This window comes from Pteropus vampyrus, unplaced genomic scaffold, assembly GCF_000151845.1.
Source record: "Pteropus vampyrus isolate Shadow unplaced genomic scaffold, Pvam_2.0 Scaffold2, whole genome shotgun sequence".
NCBI classification, from domain to species: Eukaryota; Metazoa; Chordata; class Mammalia; order Chiroptera; family Pteropodidae; genus Pteropus; species Pteropus vampyrus.
The window spans coordinates 29,809,092-29,831,110 of NW_011888783.1; the positions used below are offsets into that span (position 1 = coordinate 29,809,092).

A 22,019-nucleotide genomic window follows, 5' to 3' on the forward strand; every position below is an offset into this window, starting at 1 on the left:
ACACACACACTCACATACTTGTAAATTGTGTAGATAACAATTTACAATTACTAATCTCAGATAAGTAACCCCTTCTCCCTATCACATTCTCCACAAGGTAGTGCTAAACCTTTTCTATATGGAAATCCCCTGCTCCTATCCACAAGTAGAAAACGCAGTGTTTATAAACAGCTCTTCACAGTCACACAAGCCCTCTTATATCTTAGAATCTTTGCCCTTTGTTTCTGTCCCTGAGAAATGTCTCTTACTTCCCTGCCAAAGGGAAGATACATCTCTGATACCCCATTCCTTCTATTTTTCTCCAGACCTTGCTTCATATGCTGCCTTCTATTACTTGCATATTAAAGTTCTCCTCCTGCACAGGCTTTCTCTGAGTTTACGGAAATATTCAGATTGCTTCTATTTTTAAAAAGAGAATAGAAGGAAGGAAGGAAGAAAGGAAGAGAGGAAGGGAGGGAAGGAGGAAAAAGGGAAGGAAAGAGAAGGGGAGAGAGGATTTGAAATAAAAAGAATTGCTATATATTTTCGTACATAGCATGAACATAAGCGAAGGCACCAAGAAATATATTTTTCTGAATCCTACAGAGGAAAAGATCCTCTTTAACAGAGAAAATTGTCACCTGGTAAATTCTAATTCCTGGGGTAGCCCCAGGACAACCTGGGATAGTCCCAAACAAGGCATCCCATTATGCTGGGAATGTACATTCTCTTTCCCAGACCTCCAGGGGGAGAGAGTTGGGTTCAAATACCTTGAGATAACTATAACCATTCTTTCTATCTGCTTTAGTATGTCCAATAATCATCTGGCTCAAATTATAAACCATGGATAGAGATAGGAAATTATATGAAAACTGGGGTTTGCTTGGTAACAGAATATATTTCAGTGCCTATATTTTGAATTCACCATTATTTCGAAGTGACAAAAAGGACCTAGGATGTGAAGCCCACCTGTATCAAAACTTAAGTATGGGTCCTGTGCAATTATCCTAAATCTAGGGCACTGTCATTGTTTGTGTGTGCCTAAATCTTCTTAAATTTATTTTGTTTCTATAAGAATAAATTCTACCAAGTATGTAAGGTAATTAAACCTAGGGTGGCTGTGGTAGTAATTTAATCTGAGAAGAATTACTCCATGTTACAAATTACTACTATTGAGTATAAAACTGTAATGAATATTGAACCCTAACTAAAATATTCAGAGTCAAAATTTCTTGCAGCAGTACACAGCCCATGCCAATGTATCGAAGGATATCACAAAGAATTATTTCTCCAGGACAACTGGTTCTAAAAGTCTTTTGCCTTCATGTTAATAATAGCTATAATACTACCTATAATTTATTGAGTTTCTACTTTGTGCGACAAGCACTGTTTTAAGTCCTCTTCATGATTACACATTTAATCCTCTCGACATCATTAATAAATGCTATTTTTTCCTTATTTGAAATATAAGGAACCTTAGAGAAATTAAGTAATTTGCCCTTGTATGTCTGTGTGTGTGTGCATGTGTGTGAACACATACATACATATTTCAGAAACCAGGTGAGCCAGGATATGTACTCAGATTCCCTTGACTCCACACGAATAACCACAGGAAAAAAATTATTTTATTAAACATATCATATGTGAGAGCATTGGTATTATACACTAAACTTTCTTTTCATGTCACATTTCCATTTTTAAAGAACTTCTCATCATGTCTTTCCTAATGCTGACTGTGACAGAAGTATAGGTTAGCAAGTCTATTTATCCATATAAACTGGAATTTCCCAAACTGCAGTTCATATTTCATTGGATAAAAATGATTTTAAGAGGTATAGGATGAAGAAGAATTATTTTAATAATTCACTTTCATAAATCTTTTCTATTCTTCACTGACATAAATGTGATTTCAGGTCATATCCAAATATTTTTATTTCATAGAGATGTATTTACTAAGTATTTAAAAAATTAACCAGAACATCAAATCGGTGAATTCATAGGAATACAAAATTTTCTTTTTAAATAAATTCATTTAACTTAAAAAAGTGTTACATTTTAAAATTGTACAAGTGCCTATATGGAAAAAATATAAAAGTGCTTCACAAAAGATGCAAAATTAGTAAACACAACAGAAATGTAACTTTACTAGCACAAAGTGCCCACTGTGTATTTATACTGGGAAGGCAAGATGAAACTTTTCTTTACCTGTGTCACATCCATCCGCATCAGGACTTACCTCTGGTGACAGCATCTAGTGCACAGCCGCATCCTGTTGCTCCTCCTCCAATAACAAGGACATCGAATTCAGACGTGTTTTGCAAAGTCAACAGCTGAGCTTCTCTGGAAGGAGGCTCTCTGTTAACAGGTTCTGAAATGTACTCTGCTGCTTCGACATAGGCCAGGCTCATCTGATATAAAAGGAGACCATTTTCAGTTGTTCATCTGGAACGCCAATTTAATAAATTGTACAATATATAAAAAGAAGAGATTTGTGAGGAAGAAAAGGAAAACAGAACTAGACCATAGTCCACAGTCCATATGGAGTTATAGCACCAACAGCCTTGGGTGCGGGAGAGGTCTTTAAAGTCTACGTGCTTCCCCTCCCACCCCCACCCCAGGAATCACAACTATTGAGGCATGGAACATTTGGTTTCAGATTCAATATATCAACTACTTGTTTTGGTTTCACGTACAGACAAGTTTAATTATTTCCTGCACTGTACAGCAATTTCCAAATACCTTGTCTAAGACAATTTATAAAAAACATAAGGAAATGTTTTTATCCAGTAGCAGCAATTCATTCAAATAACATTTAAAAGTGTTAAAAGGAGGAAGAAAAAGCATTTTATGACTTTCTGCAATTTCTTAATAGTATGTGTTCTTCATTCCTTAACTCCCCTAACAAAAATATATTCTAGTTTGGGGTCTATAAGTTTAAGTCAGTACAATTTTTAAAAATCTGTTTAATAGAAGTTATTAACCAGTTTAAATAATCAGTTAAGGCCAATAAGAATATCTTTCAGTTTTTAGTCAGAGGCTTACTCATTAAGTGTTTTAATATAAAATTACAGATACTATATATTTAATACCCACCATTTCAATTTTGGAAAGCTTTAACTATAATATAATTAAAGCCAGCCATAATCCCTCTAAAGAATAATGACCTTCTCCATTTCTAGTTTCTTCATTAGAATGTAACTTATCATCCTAAATCCAAAACAATGTTGGTCTTTAAAAAAAACAAAAAGCAGTTGCCAGAAGTCAGAGTTAAAAGTCTAGAAAAATAGATCAGTATCTGCTGTTTTTTTTTTCTTTTTCCCAAATGCTAATAACAAGGTTATTCACAGATATATGACTTCTATATTCTTTTCTTTAAATCACAGCATCAACATTAGCCATAATGGCAGTGTTTTCCCTATTTTGCTGTAGGGGCCATGTATGAAGCTCTGAACCACAAAGACAAAGGTCGTTCAAGAAAAAAGTGATCTTAGCTCTGACCAAGAGACTGTTCTGGTAAGTTATTTCTTACTCATTTAAATAAAGTAAACCAAATTGCTCCTTAAAGTTAGATTTAATTATAAGTGAGCCAATCGAATGTCTATAAAAATAAATCCAGAAGCCATATAGTACATTGAAAGAAAACTGAATTAGGGCCAGAGGGTCTTCAGTTTGTCTTAGCCATCTTGTTTACCAGTAATGTGACTTTTGACACATTATCTCTCTGAGAATTCATTTCTTCATTGGCAAAATGGGATAAAGCCCCTGTGATGTCTATATCTCTATATCTGAGTTGTTCTCAGTCTGAATGAAATATGAAAGTAGTTGGTCAACTACAAAGTATCAACAAAGAGTTATTGTTAATGTGATTCCTTGATAGCACAAAAAAGGGAACTTTTGAAACTTATTTTACTAAGTATCATTCAAACAAAAGGCGATAATCAGGTAACATAGTTTTTCAGGATATTAATTCAGATGCCAAGCCACAAAAATTGTATTCTCCTTTATATGACTCCTCCTAATTATTTGCTAACATCCATTCCCCCATGCTCACATTTACATATATTTAATATAACAAACTACATAAATGTAACTTCTAGGTGCTATGGAAAACATAATATTTTTCAGTTATGGTCTATGCTTTTCATCATTTAATGAGACGAAAATATATACACACACAAAGATACCGTATATACACACGCGCACGCACACACACACACACACACACACACACATATATATCTATATGGGGGTGTGTATACACACACACACACACACACACACACACACACACACACACACACACACACATAACAAGCATGTAAAAAGAACAAATGTCAAAATAAAGAAAAAAGCACCAGGCTATGACCATTCAGATGAGGGAGGGAGAGTCTTCCATTTGAGGATTTCAATTGGGCCATGACAGATGGGTAGGACTTGGACATGAGACTGACAAGTGACTAAACCGCCAGAGCATTTTCACACATCAAAAGAATTTTGCTGACATTTTCTGTTTGGTAAGTTTTCTAGAAATACTTGAAAAATAAGTCTAAGGACTGTGTTGTGATATACTTCATTAGAACTTGGTATACTAAAGGCCCCATATTTTACTCTGCTAACAGGTCATAACTATGAATATTAAACTCAACTGAATTTCTTCTCCAACAGAAGTGCTATATCTGATGAACATCTCTCATGCCTTGTGGGTATCTCATTCCATTGACTACACTGTTTTTCTGTCCTCATTCCCTACCTTGTCCTTCTCACCAACCCACTCTAACCTGTCTTTAATAATAATAATAATAATAATAATAATAATAAATAATTAATAATAATAATCATAACATGGCTCTTATATGTTTCTAGTAACCACCTTAAAAATTCTTGAGAGACCCATATATCCTTGTTTTGTCTACTGCTTCACCTCCTACTCACTCCTCAACTCACTGTAATGTGAATATCACGTATATACCCTCATCACCACCACCACCAAAACTGGCTAATGTTCACCATGCTGCTAAATCCAGTGAGCACTTTCCATCCCTCAGTTTAGTTGTCATCTTAAGCACACACACAACTGTGCACTCACCTGGGCATCTGGGAGACAAACTTCTTTGTTGAGATATTCCTTTCTCTCCCTCTCTCCCTCTCTATCTCACATGTGTGCATGCACATGCACAGTGCCTCTTTTAATCATTCTCTTCTAATTTCCTCTGGATGTTCCTCTACTGCCCAACATTCTCTTGGGTCCGTCCTAGTCTCTCTTCTCAGATCACTAAAAACTCTCTCTCTCGAGAATCTCTTCTACCTCCATATCGTCAGGTATCTTTTATATCACATTGATACCAATTTTGTTCCCCTATTCCAGGACCTAGATTTCAAACTACCTACTTGGCATCTCTATTTAGATGTCTCGCATCTATATCTCAAAATTGAACTGATGACTTTATCTCATCAAACTTTTTTCCCTGTCAATGTTCCTCATCTCAGTTAAGGTACCATTATACATCTAGTTGCTTGTTCCACTCTCTTAAATCCCATAAATCTGATTAATCACTGAGTTCTATCAACTCTGCCTCCTAAAAAAATTCTCACATCTAGTCGCTTCATCTTCATGGTCACCTTTCAAATCAAGGTATCTTCTCTTTCCGCCACACAAATCTGATACCCTCCTACAGGCCTTCACACATTTACCATGATTGCTTCCAAGTCATTCTCTACACTGCTGCTGGGTAATCATTTTAAAACCCAACAAACATCATTTCCATGTATAAAACCCTTCAAGAGCTTCCAATTTCAATTAGGTTAAAAGTAAGTATCTTTACTCCAATTTCCAAGATTCTTCACAGTCTTTTAGAGTAGACAATAACAAGTGCTGGTGAGGATATAACACAATTGGAACTCTCTTACAATGCTCGTGAAAATACAAAGTGATACAGCCATTTTGGAAAATGGGGAGTTTCTTATAAAAGGAAACATGCATGCAACCAGTAATCCCCCTCTTAGGGAATTACTCAAGAGAAATGAAAACCTGTTTTAATACAAAAACCCATAGGTCATGTTCACAGTGGCTTTATTTATAATTGCCAAAAATTAGGAAAATCTCAAACATCCTTCAACTGACTAAATTAACTGTGGTACATTTATGCAATGGAGTAATAATTGACAATAAAAAAGAAACTACTGATAGATGTAACAACATGACTGAATCTCAAATGCATTACATTAAGTCATGGGTTGGCAAATTATAGTTTTCCACCCAAATTTGGATGCCACTTATTTTAATAAAGTTTTATTCAAACATGACCACAACATAGCCCATGACTGCAACAACAGAATGGGCAGTTCCAACAGAGACTCTATGGCCTGAAAGTCTAAAACATTTACTATTTGGCCCTTTACAGAAAAGTTTGCCAATCCCTGTGCCAAGTGTAGGAAGCTACACTCAGAAGTCTACATATGGCATGATTCGGTTTCTATGATGTTCTGTAAAAGGAGATGTACAGGGTCAGAAAACAGATCAGTGATTGTCCGGGTCTGGGGTGGGGGAAGGACAGACTGACCACAAAGAGTACAGGAGAGCTTTTGAGGATGAAAGAAATGTTCTATATCTTGGTCATAGTGGTGGTTCCACAACTGTGTGTACTTGTCAAAACTCACAGAACTGCATACTATAACGAGTGAATTTTATTGCATGCAAATTACACCCCAGATTAGACATCAATAAATTTTACTTAAGTAAAGATATAGATAGCCTTATGTGCAAGGCATTATTATAAAAGTTTTACTTTTTCTACTCATTCAATCTTCACAATAGCTCCATGAGTTAGGTACCATTATGATCTCATTTTACAGAATGACTAAGACAAAGAGAAGTTAAATAACTGGCCCTGATTATACCACTGATATATGGTAGAGCTGGGAACTGAACCTATGCACCCTGGCAATAAACACTGAGTTTTACATTGCTATACCATGCTGACTCTACATGTAATTTGAGGAAAAAAAAAGAAAGAAACAGACTAAATAGTTATAATGAGATGAGATATCACCAGTTGTCAAAGGCAGAAAGTTTTTTTTTTGTTGTTTTTTTGGTCTTGTTGTGAAGGTTTTGCTGAACAGTCCTTCCAAAACAAAATTTTTTTAAAAATAAGGCACTATTGAGGGTAATTTATTTAATTTCTGACACTACATTTAAAATAACATTTTATTTTTGTTTATTTTTTTCATAAAAGCTGGAAAGTGTTGCAACTGAGAAGCTAAACACCAAGTTTATTTTAGAGGCAGTAAACACAGCCTAAGGCCCTACTTCTAATTATGACAAGAGAAAGACTCATTTTGGCTTCATATGGCTTTGAGTCACAAAAACACATCTGCACCCTACCTTCTCTAGAATATGTTGATTGAGGGGAAATAAAAGCAGCAGGAATAAAATAGTAGCGGTAAGTAACTGGCACACTCAAGAAAAGAGGCCTTTGTGCTCTGAATCTTCTCAGACCTGCCCTTTTCTCACCCTCCTTCTTTCTAAAGCAGTTTGATTAAAGAGGAATGGGAGAGACAGGCTCCATTAAAGGACTGATCCAGAAATTCTGGGAGAAGCCTTGGAAAGGCACCATGCCCTAAACCACTTGAGAGACCAAAACGCACATGTGTCCTGAGAAGACACCTGGCCCACTGTACTTACTCATCCAATCGATAAGTATTGGAGGCCGTCAAGGATTCTATACACTGAAGGACAAAACAAAAGATAAAGAGGAAATTGTAATAGTGCTTAATAGGTGGACTTAAGATAGAGAAGAAGCTACAAGAGCCACAGGAGGCACCCCCAATCCAGACCTGAGAAGGTTTCCTAGAAATGATAGCTAAATCGGGTCAAGGAATATCAATAGACATTAACTAGGAAAGAATACTAGGAAAGAAGTAGGAATAGCATGTGCTAAAACCAAAAGTCTTCCTAGCGAATTGGTCAGCACACTACTTTCTTAAAAATATGAGCTATATATCCAATAATTTAAAATTACCCTATTTCATGTAAAAATTAGGATTTCTATCTGAGATAAATCTGCTGAAACTGAACAGCACTGCTACCCTTAGGCGGGGCTAGTGCGCTCTAGTTAAACCCAGGACTCCCACTTACTGGCTTCGCATGTCATCTTACCAGCCTGGCCCCTGTAAGCACAGAAGTTTGCCAGCCCTGGCCCTGGCTTAAGACAGGACAAGCCCAGTACTACCAGATTTAGGATCTATTTCTTAATTCAGGTATTGATGCCATTTGAAGAAAGGAAAGCCAGACACAAAGCTGTCTTTTGCCTACCACTGTTCCAACCACAGCTCTCAAACAAAAAATTCTTATCCTGGAAGAATTAGGAGAATATCTAATATTTAATATTATCTTGATGTTATTATTGCTAATTATATTTAATTATGATGGGCTAAGAAGAAATAGATGTTTTTATTAACTTGTAAGCAAATTTTCATCTACATTTGAAAAAGATAAAACTCCTCTAGCATTCTGATAGCAAACATATAGCTTTTGTCAAGAGAGTAGCATGCTGAACACCGGCATAGAATCGAAAGCCAAGTTCATAATCTCTGAGAGTTTACATTCCAGAGAACAGAACAGGATTCAGAATGAGATCAGTTTTACTATGTCTCTGCACCATTAGAATTGCAAATTAAAAAAAAAAAAAAAATCCTAGACATTTGCAACTTCGGGTGAGACCGAAAACAAGATCTAATAATTAGTGTCTATTTCTGAAAGAAGTGCATATTTAAAGACCACAGGCAATTAACAACCAGGTTGTCCTGTAATCATGTAGAGTAATAATTGGAGTATAAAGTAGGGTTTCATGCAAATCACTTCATGCTGCAACCACCACTCTCTCTCCCATGTTATGTGATTCAATCACATATTGATAATGGAACCTTTATGTATTTAAGGGAAATTGGTTTTGTATTTTGTTGTCACTGAAATAGACTAACTATATTTGTATATTCCTGGAAAGAAAAAGCAACAAGCATCTCCCTACAGTGAGATTTAAGATGTTTTAATGGTCTTCACCTCCTGAATCACTTTTGTGATTCTAAATAATGATGTTTTTTCTTGTACATATATGACAGTAAGCAACATTTCTCAATGTAAACATACATAGTGAGGAATTCATGATTACTTTGTAGAAAGAGTTGCAAATGTGTAGACTGTCATCTCCATTGGGGACCAGGCAAGAGAAAACAAGACCAGTCCATCCTTCTGGGGCAGCTGAGAACAAAGCTCTAGTTCACCTTGAAAGTGCTATCCAGCCTCGAAGTGGCTGGGATGCCTTTGAGAAATCACAGAGAAACTCTTTTAATAGCAATCATAATTATCATTATAAAACTTTATACAGCTGAAAAATAGGGGAAACCCTTTGGCTCTGTCTAAATCTCCAAATAAATTCACATCATAATAGACTACATGATTTGCAGTGTGAGGGATATATTTTATCGATATGAAAATAACTGTTTTAAAAACATAGAATATGTGTAGATGTCTAAACTTGACATTGCTTTCAATTCCAATAGTGTGCTAAGAATTAGAGGATCTGGAGAGAAAGTTCGAGATGAAGGAGGGCAGACAAAGAAGAAGACACAGTACTATCACTTGCCTGGTCGCTGCTATACCACACTCTTTATTTAACACGTTAGCTCCTTTAGGTCTCACAATTACCACAGAGGAGAGGCATCGTTTGACCAGTGAGGAAACTGAGTTTTGTTATTCCTTGGGCAAATAACTGAGAGAATTAGAATTTGATCCCAGGTTTGACTCCAAATCGCATGTTCTCAGCTCTACTAGGTTATCTTTACCTATATGTGTGGGTTACCTGGACCCTGAATCCACTAGCTTCTCTGGCACCAGCAATGCAGGGAGCTGTTGATGACAGCCAGTATAATCAGAATTCGTAGCGAACCTGCCTAGACTGTAGCCAGTCATACTGGACAGTCAAATTGAGACCTAGGGTTCCATGAAACAGCACTTTTCCTTACAAACGTCCTTAACGTATACATCTGGAATTGGATACAGAACTAAAACAAGGCTCACTCTTCCTCCATTCCTCTCAGGTGAATAAAACGGTGACCCAATGAACCAAATGACTGTTTCCAAGCTTTACAATCCAGATGGCCCTTAGCCGCATTTTAACCTTATGTCCAAAATAGCTTAGGGTCATATTTGTGATGCACACATTTCATTTCTCTGAAATAATTCAGAAATAATTCAAATATATGCATATTTATAATAAGTTTGTACTCACAAGCTTATAATTAGATCTCAGAATATCTTTGTCAAAAAATCACAAATTGCAAAATAAAGCAAGGAAAATTAATATTACCTAACTTATCTTAAAGTATCTATGTTCGTCTTAATTTGTAAAACTCTAGAGGAAATGTTCTTAACATAAACACAACGACAAACAGGAAGATGGCGAGAGGGAAGCTGAAGGACTCTCCCCAAAGCATTTATAGAAAGTTTCTTCGGTCCCACAATATCCCTAAAAAGTTTCTTAGAGGCCTTAAAATGAATAAATAGTTGAAAATGAAATGCAAAGTCAAATCAAAATGAATGTCAGTGTTGCTCAGTTAGCAACAGCCTAGAAGCTCACCAGCTGTCAACGCTAATCATAGCTCAGTCGTTGACTCACTGTGTGACCTATAGCAGTACAGTTAACCTCACTGATTTTGTATGCCAGCAGTAAAATAGCATCACAAACTCCTAGAAGGCCTGATGTGAGTTAGAACTCAAAGATATTGCCATGGCCCCACTTTGGGAGCTAAGTGTTAAATAAAAACCAAAATTATAAGGAAGATGATAGGATGCTCTTCAAAGAACATTTCCAGCTCTGTCCGCATAATTTTAGTGCTTTAATGAAACATGCCTCTGAAGAAACAGTTAACCATATAGAGTAGTTAAGAATAGTTTCAACTGGCCTTATCGAAATTACAGTGTATTCTGAGTCCTCATCAAGCTTTAGATATCAGACACAGCCTCAACAATTTGTTGTGTTTCTGGGAGAGAAACAGTTCTTCCAGGAATCAATCCCCAGGTGCCCAGGGTTTAGAAACCTGGGTATAGATTCCTGGAAGCAAATAGGTGATAGAGTCTTTGGCGTAAACACTTACAATAAAACTCCCATCAAAAGAAATATAGCTCATGCGTCAACTACATTAGAAACTAAAGATGTAATGGCTGGAGCTTAACAAAAATTCTTCCAGAGATCACTATAGAATTACATTTCACACTCTCCCTTACAGTTGGCTGGAAATGATCCAGGGGGTCAAAAATCTCTATAAGCTGGCAGAGCCACTAGAGTAAAGGGACAAGTTCCTAAATAATTGCAAGAAACAAGCCTCCAACCCGTCTACATTGAACTGTAATTTGAGCAAGAAATAAACCTTCACTGTGATAAACCAGCTTTGGAGTTATTCATTACATCAAATGGCTTACTCCACTTAATACACAAATACAAGATACATTTAGCGTCACAGCCCAAGATTCACAACTTGCCTGCTTTGTATGTACTCCATATGTGGTTCAGAATTTTCCTCTGATGAGTGAGTCCCATCATTTATGGAAAAATAAATCCAAAATGATAATGCTCCAAAAAGACAGATCATCAAATGCAAGCCCCATCAAACCATGGTACAGAGATATTTCACAGAATGCTGATGCTAACGGCTCTGTAAGCAGGCAGGTGGAACCAAGAACCCTATTATTCAATGACTGGTCCTTTCTCCTCCTAAATATACATTCTTCATATGGTATCTAACAATATAGTTTCCACCTAAACATTAAAATCAACCAAAATGAAGACTGTTTTAAGAACAGCTGCTATTACAGCACTCTATAAGATTTTTTAAGGGAAGGGCTGTTTATGAATCTATGAAAAATGCCTCTGGAAATGGAAGGTTATTTACTCGGAGAGAACAAACAAGTCTGGTAGCCTAAATTGACTCACGAAGTTAAAAGCAATCTGGTAAGCATAAAGCAAACAAGTCATATGATAATTTCAGCTACATCAGTGCTTAGGAAGAGTTATACTAATTTCAAACACACTTTATGCTTTAGCTTAGGAATCAGAAGAAAAATTACAACCGAGTTTAAATTCTTAACGAAATTAAGTGCGATCAAAAAATATATAGTTATGTTCCATCAAAGATACTACTGAAAAGTGACGCTTAATTCGTGTTTTTATAATTTAAATTTTCTAATTGACCTTATATCCTAGATGCTATGCTTAGGATTTTATGTATAATTTTTTTTAAAAGGCTTTATATTTTTTAGAGTAATTTTAGGTTTACAACAAAATTGAGATGAAAATCCAGGTATCTCCCATATACCTCTTGCCCCCACACATGCATACCAACATCACTCACCAGAATGGCACTTTTTGTTTGTTTGTTTGTTTGATTGATTTTGCCAAGGATGAACCTACACTGACACAGCATAATCATTGAAAGTCAATAGTTCACTTAAGGGTTTACTATTGGTGTTGTGCATTCTATGGGTCTGGACAAATGTATAATGACATATATTCATCATCGTGATATTATACAGAGTAGTTTCACTGCCCCCCAAATCCTCTGCACTCCATTTATTCATCTTTTTTTGTTGCTTTGTCCATCTTTGTGGTTCTATGATACTAACAACAAAGGTTGTGTGAGAGAAACTTTTAAAACAACAACAACAACAACAACAAAATGTTTAATGAGCAAATTCGTTTTAGCTAATACGAAACTGCCACAGAGTAGGAGAGGGACAGGGGACACGGGGCTGGGGACAGGTCAGAGGAGGCTAATAAGGCTACATAATTCAACTCACTTAACATATCGCCACTATCTTTTTTTCATGTTCCTTAATACACAAAGCAAAGTGAACTATAGTATTTAGTAAACCACTCAAAGTATAGTGAATTGCTGTCTCTTACAAAGTGAGAGACTATTTTGCAAAGCATAAAGATCCTGTCATTAACAAACTATTATTATCTCATTGACTTTGGGAAAGAATAAGTTTAATTGCATTCCACCTCAAGCTAAATGATATATAACAATTCTGATTTACAAAAGAAAGTTAGAGCTTTCTAAAAATATTGTTTTTTAATGTTTCACCACAGAATTCCAATAAATAGCATTGTACTATATATTAATTCATGTATCATTAAAGACTATATTCAAATAGCTTTTTTGGAACATATCAGCTATATAAATCAAGTCCACCATAACTCATATAAGCCTAAATAGAAAAAGAAAAGAAACAGTGGGAACTAGGAATTTATTACTTACAGCAAGAGAAAAGTTGAAGTCAATAATTGGGATTGTCCACCTTGTTACTGGCTCATCTTCAGATCAGGAAGAAATAAAACAGAAAGGTGCGTGTATAACTGTTTTGTAGCCTTCCCCTACAACTTGAAGGACATATGATGGAGGACATACCATTTGCTAGTATCCTCAAAGTCTTAACAAGATGTCCCTGAATGCAAGGATCTCCAGGGACAAGGGCAACTTTCTTGCTCATGATGCTTTATATTTATATCACCTGGAAATCTAATAATAGCTAATGTTTTTTGAAAGTTTACTATGTTCCAGGAATTCTTCCAGGCTTTATTGCTCTTCAACAAGCACAGGGAAGTACAGGGGGTTGTCCAATACTTCATTTTGTTATAACATTTATGAGATTCCGTAGAAATTTAACTATTTTTTAAATTAAATTTATTGGGGTGACATTGGTTAATAGCAGTATAAGTTTGAGGTATACAATTCTATAATACATTATCTGTATATTGCATTGTGTGCTCACCACCCAAAGTCTAGTCTCTTATTATGTATCTGACCCCCTTAACCCTCTTCATCCTCCGCTACCCACTTTCTCTCTGGTAACCTTCATACTGCTGTCCATATCTATAAGTTTGTTTCTTCCTTTGTTACTTTCTGTTTTATATCCTAAATGTGAGAGAAATCAAATGGTTCCTGTCCTTTGTCTGACTTATTTTGCTTAGCATAATACTCTCAAGAACCATCCATAGGAACTTAACTCTTGGTTATATCAATTAGCCTATAGTAAAATTATTTTCCTTATTCGTCATTTCCCTTAAACTCAGAGGACCTATGGAAGATGTGAAGACTTACTATATCACTACTCTTCTCCCCGTTTTACAGACAGGGGGAAATGAAGCCCAGAGAATTTAATAAATTTTCCCATAGTCATTTAGTTCTTAAGAAGTAGAGTTAGGTGTTAGATACAGGCAGCCTGCAAAGACTGCTCCGAAGATCATGCTCTGGTCCTTTCTGTTATGTTGCTCAGGAATAAAATATCGATCAATGAGAATCTCTCAATTCCTTGATTCTAATAATACCACTCCTCACACTGAAAAAGATCTTGATCTCCATTCTCTGAAGCCCACTCTATGCCTATGTCTGGTGCAAGAAAAAAAAAAAAGAAGAGACTTTCATATCCGGGTTTTGAGAAAGCTCTCAGTGGTTCTCAGGCTCCGCCTCAGAGTTGGTTCACAAAGCCCACTACACCTTCACAGTGGGTAATGGAAGGAACAAATCTAGCATGTGTTACGTGACAGGGCCCACCCTCAGACCTAAATAGATCATTGTTACATCAGCCATACCACTGGGGTTAAAAAGAAACCCACATTATCACACCAATGTTTCCAATTACGACCTAGAAGGTATAAAATAAACGTTGAGTCTAAAAAAAAAAAAGTTTCAAGAAATGCCCTTGGTCTATTACAACAAAGACAAAAGCCTGGGACAGTCCTCAGTTAAATCTTTGCACTCCCACTCAATTTTTGCCCCTATTGTCTCTCTGGCCACCCCCATTCTTTCCACCCACCTGAGGAACCCTCATGCAGCCCTGACATTCACACTCTCCGCTTCTGCCCCTCACTAAGTTTCACTGGCTTAAAAAATACTCAAGGCCGTCTCTCCTAATTTAAATTTTCTTCTTCATCTATTCCATTCTCCTATCAGCTGAGAATTAGAAAAGGAGGATCTCCCATGAAGTGACACTTTCCTTCCCTGAGGTATTAAGGAATCGCTAGAAGAGCACCTTGTTCTGAGAGGAAGATTGGATGTCTTCTAATTAAAAGTTTATTATTAAACAGACCTAAACTAAATACAGAGTGACAAATACCTTGCTCTCAAAAATCTGCACATCGTTGCAGAGGTGTATGCTTACTATGTCTCTGGTGGGACTTAAGCGCTAGGATTGCATATCCCACTATTCAGCCTCCTGTCTCCTGCCACATGAAAGGTCTGGGGAGAGAAAAAATCAAAAAGCCTTTGAGGAAACTTAGTCACATACTTGTGGGTGAGGAAATAAAAGGGGAGAAATGAAATGAATAGGAAGCCTCTCTAAGACCACTCAAAACAGCCCTACATGCATAACTGAAGTGGACCTGGAATGGAGATGCATCATGGCCACAAACCTCCTTCCCTGCAGGTGGGCACAATCAAAAGATGACCAACATTCGTCTCCTTTCCTCTATCATCTTCCTCACTGGAACTAAAGATTTAGGTTGCCTAGCTCCTGAAGAAAATAATTCTTAATAATAATAATAATAATTGATAATAGTCTCTCCTTATACAATGATCTCCATCCCTTCTAAGTCTGACTTCATCTCAAAAAATATATATATATATATATATACATATACATATACATACATACACACACACACATATATATATATATCTGTAGAGAGAGAGAGAGAGTGTTCACTTGGGTCAACGTTGGATGCTATTCACCATTGAAAAACATAATATAAATAATATGCTTGTATGAAGAAAAGCCATACTATGAAGTAAAATGAGACAAAAAAAGAAAATCGTTGCTATCATCTTTGACTCCCAACCTGCCCCCAGAAATGCCAACGTCTTCACAAATATCTCTATTTCCTCACCTAGTCAAGCAACTGGGTAAAAAGTAAATGAATCACGTTCAATTTCATTGTTTTCTGTTTAATCAAAAAAGTATATATAATAGTTTTCCTTCCATCCTTTTTCTTGAAAATGCAAGCTAAATTAACTGTAGAACTGATTTTAAAATTTTTGTGAGCCGATCTGGTATCTAATCACTTATAGCACTATCTTATTACCAAACACAATTTAACAATTGATCAACTTTTAGAATCAACTCATTTGTATTTAGAATACAACCCCTGCCTGTATTTTAGCTTTGTACTGGGAATATATGAGCACAAGCTAGGGGCCAGGGAAGACAGAGCTACGGGTACGAGAATGCCAACAAAATGTGCCTGAACTTCAAGAGCAGAGACTGCTTTCTTATACATCGGCATCTTGGGCTTTCAAAACCAACTTATTTTTAAAAAGGAGAGTTCATCAGTTGTAATCATCTTAGAAAAAAATATAAAAACACAAGCCAATACTTTAAGCATTGCTCTGTAGAAAAAATGGAGCATGCCTAGTCATACTTAAGGCCACACTTCTACAAAATGTAGCCAAATAAGGGGTATTAAGGGGCAGATTTTTCTTGACTATTTTTGTCAGGAAAATTTCCCCCCTAGAATGGTTCTGATTGGCAGATATTTTCTGAGAGAAGACAGCTGAGGCCTGTGGTCATTTTATGTCAATGGCTCAAATGAGTTGGTCTTTTCGCCCCCCACGCTTATCTCCCCATTCTCTTTTTGCCAGTCCCTATGGCTACATCTCAACCTGCTACCCAAAATATGCTGATGGCAGTGGCTTAAAGGGACAGGAATCACTGCAAAAGAATGCACACAGTCAGATACATATCTTATGCAACTCATTGATTGAATATGCCTATGGTGATTTTTCTCAAAAACACTTGTCAGCTTAAAATTGTAAATGACTGGAACTGCTGGTATCTGTTTCATTTTGGCTATTAGGGTGGTCAGGATGTCTAACATAGGAAAGAGAAAATGACAAAACGTCCCAGAAATCAACAGACCCTTGTTTGCCTTGATTTTACCAGAATTAACCCTTAACTTAATCAATTGATTGATTGATTGGAGGCAATATCAACTATTTATTCTATTCCTTTCAGATTAAAGAGAAATCAAACAAATGAAAAACAGTATTACACAGGTACAAAGTTAAGTTATAAACTCTGAGGTAGAACATGTTTACTGTGGTTAAGTCATAAACCATGTACAAATTTAGCAACAACTGAACTCATCATATTAGATGTTGTGACCTTTGGCACTGGCATTTTCCAGTATCGTTTCAGATAGCACAGGTTAAGGATGGCAGAAGTAATCTAATCCATTAAAGCCCAAGTCCTAAACAGAACTGCACTTCTGAAATAGCCTCAACAGAAGTGACACTATTTCACATTCACTTTTAAGGAACCACGAAAACATTTTAAAAGAAAGAACACACTCAAGCATGATCAATGGATAAGGATGAGCTTCAATAACAAGTTAGTCAATTAATAACACCCACGACCTACACACCTAGGGAAATCTTTAGGGTAATGTGCTCACAGTTAAGACTAAAAGACTTCCATCTTTAAAAGAAGTACTAAAAAGGAGCTGCTTAAAAAAAGAGAAAAAAAAATTATAAGCTAGTGAATTGATTCTTTCTAATGTGTTTTTAATATGGTATTTCCCATGCAAGACACATGACTCCAAGCAAGTGTCTGGCTCCACTGCCTTGTAGCACAGAGTTACCAAAACAACCAGTGCAAGACAACCATCCATGGCTTAAAGGTTTTCACAAAAAATGTAGAAAGTGAGTAGTTCATAGATAGCGCAGCAACAAATAGCTTCCAAAATTCCTTCACCTCCATCTTTGCATTAGGAATGCACCATTTAGCTGATATCACAAAATGCCCTAACACCATGGGGGACTAACACTAACTACTGAGGTGACTACCAGCATTTCAAGTCTGAAAAGAACAAAACCATTCACCAAAGTAGTTTACTGGCATTAATTTAAACTATGGGAAGGCATAGTTGTAGTGTAAAGGGAAAAAAATGAAATGAAAATAAACTGAACGTTTTAAATGATTTAGAAACTTCATACTCATCTCATTTTCATGCTTTCCCCAATAAAAGTTTTACCAAATACCATATAATACTACATAAATACCTAAATCTTTAAGAAATAAAACTAAGATTCAAAGTAGAGCCTTTTATATAGGCTCTTTCTTTTCCAGTTCCTTTCTCAGCTACCCGCCTTCTAATAAGACAAACCTTTGGCAGGAATATAAAAAGTATCCAGACATTTGAATGAATTAGACAAAGAAAGTCTAAACGAACAAACCTGGCACTTGGAAACGAAGCAGTCTTTTAAAAACAAAGAGCCAAAACAGAGGCTAAATTATATAATACTTTCTGATAAAGAAATTTACTTTTTAAAAATGAGATACACACAGTTCTCAAGGATCATTAAGGCAGTATTCTAAATTAGTGTGTTTCAAATCAAGCTGAGACAGTAATTTCTAAGCAAAACCATTAGCATACACATGCCCCATATACAGTTCTTTAACAGATTTAAGATTCAGGTTAAAATCAATCAATACATGTACCATTACTTACTTGTTTCCTTCTGTAATGAGCGAACTGAGAAAGACCTAGAACAGTTGCAAGAGCACCTCCTCCAGCTAGAATAGTCCCTTTCACTGCCTTTTTAAATGCCATGTTTCAGCCTACAAAGAGAAAAAGAAAAAGGAAACAAGAAAAGTTAATTGAGATTTTTATTGTTAACAGTCTCAATAACAGAGAGAGACTGTAGGTTATGAAACTATGTTAAACTAGAAAAGAAAACACAAAATAAGGAAGTTACTAACATGCCAATTTAAATAAAACAATTCGAAAACAATACAAAAAAAAAAAAACCTAGATACAAAATTGACTACATAAAATTTAATTCCAACAGGAATTAAAGGAAAAAAAGCAAATGAAGGGACAACTGAGGATACTTAAACAGTATAAAGTCAAGAGAGCTGTGAAAAGAAATGTCATTGTGTATCTGACAAAACTGCATGCTGTCCTTGCAGATTTGTTCAATGGCTAATCCCCTCCACCAGAACTGGCAGAAGTCTTCAGTCACTCAACAAGACAATGAACCTCAGGCCTGCTCCAGGTTCTTTGGAAAGTGTTTAATTCAGACTGTGGTATAACTCCCTTCCTGAGTTTTCCCCCTTCCTAAGGAAGTTCTCACTAGAGCCCAAAGCCCACACACTTACATTTCTATCCCTAGAAGAGTTGACACTTTTCGGATAAAAGATCAAAGGATGGCATGCCTTGATCCTTTCACAAAGTGACAGTTTAACATTGATGTAATTAATCTCTTTCATTAAAGAAATTTAAACAACAAAAAAAGTTATCTTCTAACCAGAGTTGCATGACACCACCATCTCAAAGGAAAACCCTCCAGATCAAGTACTCTTTTGTGCTCACTGCACATTTCTAAATAATGTCTTGCTTTGTGTTAGCTCTTGACTGTCTTTCGCCTTTTTAAAAAGATATATTTCTACTATTAGACTTATGGAATTTTTTTAATCTTTTTTTTTTGAAGACTTAAATATTCTTTTAACTTTTTCAAAGACCAAAAAAGGAAAAGCATAAAAATGAAAATTCCACCAAAAAAAATCTCTTGTCAGGTTTATTCTGCTAAACAAAAAATAAATAAATAAATAACTCTGTGTGATCACTTAAAAAAATTCTTAGTTAATATTACCTGCCTAAGACTTATATCCTTGATAGCAAGTGGCACACCCACATCTTTCAGGAAAGACACTCCCTATTTTCCTGGATGGGCGGAGGTCTTACCTGTCTGGACAACACAACTTACACTCCACAGATATCTCATGACTAAAGAAAGTATTTAACATAAAGTCAGTTTTAACCTGGGATACTAAAGAACACATAGTATTCTCAATGTAAATTATGATACAGTGAAAATGTTTGGGTCCATATTGGATATGTAGAATCTATTAGCATAACTATCTTAAATCAAGGAATTTCAGTGCAGTTGGTAACTATGATTCCACAGAAAATTCATTTTAGAATAGTACAAATTATACACTAAAATAAAAGTTGGCATTTTTTAAAATTTTATATTTACTCTGATCTCATTCCTTCTGACAAACTCCTAAGTTCTAAGGCTCATCTTGATTATTAAACTCTCACCAGAAAATATTTCACATGCATATTTTCTCTGTTGCTGGAGGTCTCTTCTTTCCTGTCCCTTCTCTATATCAACTATCCCCTCTCCCAGTTTATGCAAAACAATTGGTATATGCTGGCTAGGGGCCTCCATTCAGTCAACCCTAAACAAAACCTAACGTCCAAGGTTTCTCTGATAGAAAAAACCATAACTTAGACAATTTGGAGGGTACCAATTTGTGAGAGCTCACCATCACCATTCCTAGTACTGCTGCAAATGTTCACATGGGTGCCTATCACACAATAGAAACCCTGGAAGCCCAGAGAGAACATGCTATCTCCAGGGTGAGTACTCCTGACAATTTGGGACAGAGAATAGAGACTTAGTTCTATTTACCTAAACAATGCATGTGCCCTCCCCATATACACAGCAGCCTGGTGGTCTCTTGGATATGTTTTGTAGCTGACTGACTTTAGTTCAGTATCATTGCTTCTGTCTTATTGATAATGTCATTGATGACCTCACAAAAGAGCACACATCAACATAGCCAACTGAGGGTTGTGATATCACAGCCAATGATAATGTCTCAGCAGTGATATTCATTTGGCCAGTTAAGTTTGAAGTTAGTATTTCCAAGGTCCCTGTATTCTTTGCTCACTTTACTATATTGCTTCAATTTCATTTGTTTGAAATCAAAACTTGCTAAAGGGATATTTTCATGGATTTTCTTAATGAGCCACTGATAAGAATGAAAAACTGCATTACTATATTATTTTGCAAAGTTAGCAATAATATTGACTATAATAATAGTTTCTTTTTTCAATAATTTCATAAAATAACCTATGCGATCATTATTTTTATTGTGATCAACTTCATCTATAAGATCATCTAGCTAGTTATAATGAATAAATCACTATTACAGGTAATTCAAAAACAAAAGCACAGAATCAATTTTACTTGGCCCTCCCAAGACGATGGCGATGATAATGACGGTGATGATGACGATGATGATGAATTTTATAATGATGGCAGTTGTCATTTATTGAGTGTTTGCTAGGTAACAGGTACCATGTTTTTAATTCTTTATATATATCAGCTCATATCAACTTCATAATATCCTAATTTCATGCAGTAGGGGATTTGCCCAAGGTCATTCCCTAGTAAGTGACAAATCTACAACTTAATCTATGTTCTTAAGCACTGAGTTTTTCTGTCCTGCCTCTGTTCTCAAAAAGCAATTTCTCTCCAAAAGCCACACCATATTTTGCTGATGTTCCCAAAATAAGGCCCTATTCTCAAACATTCACCCAAAGTGTACAGCTCCCTGACATTAGGATTTTGCTAAGGCAGTGAACAAGTTTGTAGTAAAATATCTACTAGTAACCTTCTGCCAGATAATGTAAGAACTTTGTTTTAATGTTGAAAGAAATTTAAACAAGATATAAACCATATGCTATGAACTACTTGTATCCATCTAAAACATTTCATTCTAAGGAGAAAAGTTTTCACAATGATTACAAGAAGAAAAGATTGTTTCCTTCTAAGTAAAAGCTATAACCAGTAAATTAGCAAAGAAGGGGAACAAAAATATTAACAAATCTTAACCTTTTGCAACAAAAAGTGTGAGAAAATTGGAAGTGGAAAAGAAAACTGGAGATAGAAAAATCATCCAAAAATAAAATTATCGCAGTTATCATAGCCTGATTGCATGTTTAATAGCCTATAAATTAAATCACAAATCCACTGACTCAAGAGTAGCCCCTGCATTTGCAAAAATCAGTCTGAGCCCTCTAATTCTTCTTTGGAGAACACCAGCCCAACTAAACAAAACCCTAAACAAAAAAATATTCAACTAAATATATCTGAGAAGTTTTCAATTGCCCTCAAGGGGATCACAATCAGTTTTCAAG

At 35.9% G+C, this 22,019-nt stretch overlaps 1 protein-coding gene across 4 annotated transcripts in view; it reads right to left on the reverse strand.

Moving 5' to 3' along the window:
• GPD2 (glycerol-3-phosphate dehydrogenase 2) overlaps window positions 1-22,019 on the reverse strand; it is a 128,546-nt gene that overhangs the window by 76,754 nt on the left and 29,773 nt on the right. For all 4 annotated transcript variants that reach the window (XM_011359196.2, XM_011359171.2, XM_011359180.2 and 1 more), the window contains 2 exons: window positions 18,537-18,646; window positions 2,216-2,387 (listed from right to left, as the gene is read on the reverse strand). In XM_011359196.2, coding sequence (XP_011357498.1) covers window positions 2,216-2,387; window positions 18,537-18,638 — 274 coding nt within the window. In that variant the 5' untranslated portion in view covers window positions 18,639-18,646. The remainder of the gene's footprint in view (window positions 1-2,215; window positions 2,388-18,536; window positions 18,647-22,019) is intronic.